Source organism: Myotis davidii, unplaced genomic scaffold (genome assembly GCF_000327345.1).
Source record: "Myotis davidii unplaced genomic scaffold, ASM32734v1 scaffold478, whole genome shotgun sequence".
Lineage (NCBI taxonomy): Eukaryota > Metazoa > Chordata > Mammalia > Chiroptera > Vespertilionidae > Myotis > Myotis davidii.
Window position 1 is genome coordinate 3,880,708 of NW_006289570.1, and position 5,600 is coordinate 3,886,307.

The 5,600-nt window shown below is 50.3% G+C and overlaps 1 protein-coding gene across 1 annotated transcript in view; it reads left to right on the forward strand.

Annotated features, from left to right (window-relative positions):
• The window catches only part of NF2 (neurofibromin 2 (merlin)), a 56,998-nt gene that overhangs the window by 37,143 nt on the left and 14,255 nt on the right, over positions 1-5,600 (forward strand). The window contains exons 7-9 of the mRNA XM_006762062.2: positions 717-799; positions 2,058-2,133; positions 5,023-5,157. Of these exons, the coding sequence (XP_006762125.1) occupies positions 717-799; positions 2,058-2,133; positions 5,023-5,157 (294 nt within the window). The remainder of the gene's footprint in view (positions 1-716; positions 800-2,057; positions 2,134-5,022; positions 5,158-5,600) is intronic.

The following is a 5,600-nucleotide window of genomic DNA, read 5'->3' on the forward strand; positions in this document are numbered from 1 at the left end:
CTGAGCCAAACCAGGCAGGGTTTGCTACTTCTGATTTGATAGCTCCACTCGTCCGTCACGCGGAATACAGGCCTGCTCCTCCCCTTGGCCGGGCTCTCCCTGCCCCTGTGACGGCTTCTGTGCAGGCGAAGGCAAAGGGGGTGTGCGGGCAGCACACGCAGCCCGGCCGAGCAGGCCGGCCCCAGATCAGTGAGCCCAAGGCTACTGAGCTCCTCCCTCTGGGACACACAGCCCAGGAAAGGGGGGGCCCTGCCCGGCAAGGCGGGCACCTAGGCCTGAAGGGTGGCACCGCTGCCTGCGTTGTGACTCACACTGCATGGTGCCTGTTGACACGCCCACCCCTGCGTGCGACTGGCTCCCTGTGTGTGGCTTTTTGAAAACAGCCGTGCTGCCCTGGCTGGCTTGGCTCAGTAGATAGAGCATCGGTCTGCGGACCAAAAGGTCCCAGGTTCGATTCCGGTCAAGGGCACATGCCTGGGTTGCGGGCTCGGTCCAACGTGCAGGAGGCAGCCAATCAATGATTCCCTCTCATCATTGATGTTTCTATCTCTCCCTCTTCCTCTCCCTTCCTCTCCGAAATCAATAAAAATATATTTAAGGAAAAAAAGAAAATAGCCGTGCTGTTTTGTCGAAGTGATGCGTCATGATAAACATGGCACATGGTACCGAAGCTCCCTGTGTGTGGGGGTTTTTTATGTTGCTCTCTCTTTCGCTAGGTAATAAATCTGTATCAGATGACTCCAGAGATGTGGGAGGAGAGGATCACAGCCTGGTACGCGGAGCACCGGGGCCGGGCCAGGTGAGGCGGCTTCCTTTTGGGTTTATATTTCTTCATGGGCTTTTTTTTTTAAAAAAAAAAACAACAAACTACAAAACTAGGACATGCTTGTCAAACAAAGTGCATTATTGTAGCATCTATAATAATAAAAGCGTAACATGCTTATTAGACCGGACGTCCTTCCAGCTGACCTTCCACAAAGTGCATTATTGTAGCATCTATAATAATAAAAGCGTAATATGCTGATTAGACCGGACGTCCTTCCAGCTGACCTTCCAGAAGAAGCCGGGGCTGTGAGGGAAGCCTGGGTCCTGGGTGCTGGAGGGAAGCCGGTGCCGGCAGCCGGGGGAAGGAAGGTGGACAAGTACTCTTGCAGGAATTTCGTGCATTGGGCCTCTCGTGTAAAAGAAAAGAGAGAGCTAGGAGTATGTTCAGTTTTGTAGGAATCCTTTCCCCACTGCCTGCCGGGGTGTGCGGGCCTGTATGCGTTGGTGATTTCATTCCGTGTTAGGAATTCCACCGTAGAGATAGCCCACAGCTTTCGCGCTGATTTCTCTACCCGTGGCATTTGGAGTAGCTAGAGGTTTTTCACTCTTACAAAACATGCTGCAGTTGTACCGTTACATAATGGTCTGAGTGACTTGCCTGTGGATTCCTTAGAAGAGTCGCTGAGTCAAAAGGATGCATTTTGAGTTTTGACAGGTGCCACCCAATTGCCCCCCCAAAAAAGGTAGTACCTGCTTACGTGCCCGTCAGCAGTGCGTGTCTCCACACCCCCATGTTCTCCCCAACACCTGTTTTTATCAACCCAACCTTTATCATCTAAAAGGTAAAACGTATCTTAAATATTAGTCAGCACTTCCCTGATCACTTTAGGAACTGATCATCTTTTCATTCCATTTAACTTTTTTTAAAAATATGTATTTTTATTGATTTCAGAGAGGAAGGGAGAGGGAGAGAGAGAGAGAAACATCAATGATGAGAGAGAATCATTGATTGGCTGCCTCCTGCACGCCCCACACTGGGGATCGAGCCTGCAACCCGGGCATGTGGCCTTGACCGGAATCGAACCCGGGACCCTTCAGTCCGCAGGCTGACGCTCTAAAACGCCAAGAGTTTGACGGGAACTGAAAAAGTGAACAGCAAACACTTCATTTCAGCGCTGTTTCAATGTGTTTTCAGTTTATTAATGTTACCCGTTTTGTCGCCTGGGTCTGCTCTGGCTCACTTCCGGTTTCCTCTCTCAGCTCCAGGGACAGTGCCTTTCCTTTCCCCACAGGGACGAGGCCGAGATGGAATATTTGAAGATAGCGCAGGACCTGGAGATGTACGGCGTGAACTACTTCGCCATCCGGGTACGTGGAAGCTTCCCCGGGTTCCCTGTGTGCAACCGGAGAGACCCAGGGCCCGACTGCGGAAACACATTCCTTTCTCATTCTGGATCGGAGATGCTTTTTTTGTTTTTTAAAATATATGTTTATTGATTGCAGAGAGGAAGGGAGAGGGACAGAGAGATAGAAACATCAATGATGAGAGAGAATCATCCATCGGCTGCCTCCTTCACACCCCCTACTGGGGATCGAGCCCACAATCCGGGCCTGTGCCCTTGACCAGAATTGAACCCGGGACCTTTCAGTCTATAGGCCAAAGCTCTATCCACTGAGCCACACCGGCTGGGATGTGTTGGGAGACTCTGGCAGGGTTCAGCGGTGAAGGAGAGAAGGGGAGAGAGTCCCACAGTCTCGTTGTCTATTTTGGGGGCTTCAATTAGATCCGAGGTAATTAAGTGTCGGTGGAGCCTCTGGGGCCTGGGGCTGGTCCCGGGCTGGGCAGAAACCTGTTTGAATGCTTGAGTGCAACGTTTGATTATTTCCATCCAGCTCCGTGAGGTCCAGGCCCGTGGGGAGGACCTGTAAGTACTTCCTTCCCCAAGGGCACGAGGAGAGTAAAGCCGATTTTCTATCTCACCGCTTGGCGTGGGTGTGGACTCTTGTTCTCACTGGCAGGCTAATTGGATTTTTATTCAGACCATTAATTGTCCACGGTCCTCTGGGAGCCAGTCGCTCCTGCGTCAGGACGGCCTTTGTTTGCAGTCTGCGGCTGGGCCTTTCCAGCCTGCTAGATGCTCCTTGCAAAGGAATTCCTGCGAACCCATTGAGATATTTCATCGCTAGCTCCAAGCTGCAGATGCGTAGACGGTACAGCGACCATCGTGGTATGGTTGGCTCTCCTTTTTGGGGTCTCTGAAAATGTTATATTAAATCTGGGTACATTGGAACACTTTTTTAAAAAATATATATATATTTTATTGATTTTTTACAGAGAGGAAGGGAGAGGGATAGAGAGTTAGAAACATCGACAAGCGGGCGCTGGCCCTCGGGCGGCTCTGACCGCTGACCAGGGCTGCCATACGGAGGTATAGAGCACATGGATAGTTAATCAACTAAATTTTTAAACAGCCTCATGGAGGTGTCATTTGCATATCATTCATTTTGATATATTTTTTAAAGTATTTTATTGATTTTTTACAGAGAAAATGGATTACTTTGCTTAAAACAAGGCACACGGACAAGTTATGTGATGTCATCTCGTAAGCAGGCGCCTAAAAGATTTTCCATAATAATGCAGAAGCTTATTTTCTGAAGTTTTATTAATTTGAATTTGCTCATTGTTTGGCTTCTTCTGGGCCGGACCAATTTGAACGCATTTCCGTGGGTTGTCAGCCCAATGCCTCTTGCTCCATAATGCCCACCACCACCTCGATTCAAAGAAAATTGGTATTTTGCAATCCTGAAACAACCGTTGCGGCAAGCAGTCCGATATCGTTCTGTGTGTGTATGTGTGTGTGTGTGGTTTCTTATGTTACGCAACAGAGCTAATGGCCACCGTAGTCTTTTTCCTCCGAGCTCCTGCATTCCCCGTCAGTGTGTGTACTGAAAGCTGTGTGTGTGTGTCTCTCTCTCTGAAATGCTGGAGTCATAATGATAGAAGGCAGAGGGTGGAATCCTTTCTTTTTTAAAAGCCAAACTAAGAAAAAATAAATCATAATAAAATACCTCCTTTTCCAGAAGGTACCATGGGTTTTCAGAGTGCAAAGCCTCGCTCATGTTAACATAATACATAGTTTCCGGAGCTTTGCGGATGAGCGGAGGAAGCGCTCTCGCAGTGTGCTAACGGCACCTGCCTTCAGGGTGCTGGAGAGAGAAGAGAGGTGAACCTTGGAGCGCCCCCCCTCCTCCTGCTATTAGGTCCCCACTTCCCCTCAGGGTCGAGGCACCTTCTCAGTTTGCAGATCTGTCTTCCTGCCCTTGAGTCTGGTTTAGTCTCTTTGCTGTCGGCCAGGGGGTTACACGCGTTAGGTCCTTGTGCAGGGAGCTTCCTGCTGCCGTCATACAAAGGCCAGACCACAGTGCGGGGGGGCAGGGGCCGAGGCTCTCTCCACTGAGCCAAACCAGTGAGGGCATTTTGATATATTTTCCCAACATTTTATTATAAAAAAATTTCAAACCTACAGGAAAGTTGAGTTTTTTTATAGCGATTACCCATATAAACCCACTGCGTAGATTCTACAATGAACACTTTACTATACTTGCTTTATCACATTAAGATACATTTTTAAAATATATATATTTTTTATTGATTTCAGAGAGAGAGAGAGAGAGAGAGAAATAGAAGCACCAATGATGAGAGAGAATCATCGATCGGCTGGCTCCTGCATGCCCCCGAGAATCATGGATCGGCTGCCTCCTGCACGTCCCACACTGGGGATCAAGCCCGCAACCCGGGCATGTGCCCTGACCGGGAATCGAACTGTGACCTCCTGGTTCATAGGTCGATGCTCAACCACTGAGCCACGCTGGCTGGGCCAACAGTTTTTTTTTCTTTTGATATAAGAAATGATTCATCTTACAGGCTTTTATTTCACATCTCGGATAACCTGGCTGTTTAATGGGAGGTCAGCAATGCTTAGATTGCTGCTACTTTGGTCGTCAAGCCAGTGGCCGGCGCCCCCAGCCATCCCTCTCCGGGGACACGCAGGTCATAAGAATGGTGCAGCTGTGTCTCCACCTGCCCCCGGTTCAGGAAGCTGGAGGCCCCCCCGGGTGACACGAGAGCCGTGGCTTCTGTGGGGACCCGCCGAAGCTTGTCACCTGTCACGCTGTGGGCCAGGCCCCGCGGGAAGATGAGTGAGACCTCGGGCCTCGGCCGGAGCTGACAGCGGCTGCTCTCTGTTGAACCCACAGAACAAAAAGGGCACCGAGCTGCTGCTCGGTGTGGATGCGCTGGGGCTGCACATCTACGACCCCGAGAACAGGCTGACCCCCAAGATCTCCTTCCCGTGGAACGAAATCCGAAACATCTCCTACAGCGACAAGGAGGTAGGCAGGGCCTGTCCGCTCGCAGGCACGCCTGGGCCCGGCCGCAGGCCTTCCCCATCTCCCCTCCTGGCTGAGGGGTCCCCCAGCCCCTCTTCTCCAGTTACAGGAAAGTCATTTCCTGCCCAGGCTATGGGCGTTTGGTTATTGATTCTTATAGCATTTACAGGATAGTATTGGCATTCTATTTTCAAATAGCTTCCCTACCCCCCCCCCCCTCCGCTCCCTCCCTACTAACAAGAGGCTGGGGGCTCAACCTGTCAGAGCTGAACCCCAAAAGGACAAACAGTAAACCAACCCCAAACGGCACCTTTTCTTACTATTTGGCTTCCTATTTTTGGTGAGAAAGTCTCTTTGCATTTTAAATGTGGTAGATATTAAACCCTTTCTCTGTGTCCAGCTTGATACGTATGGTGGGGGTGTGAGTGTGTGTGTGTGTGTGTGTG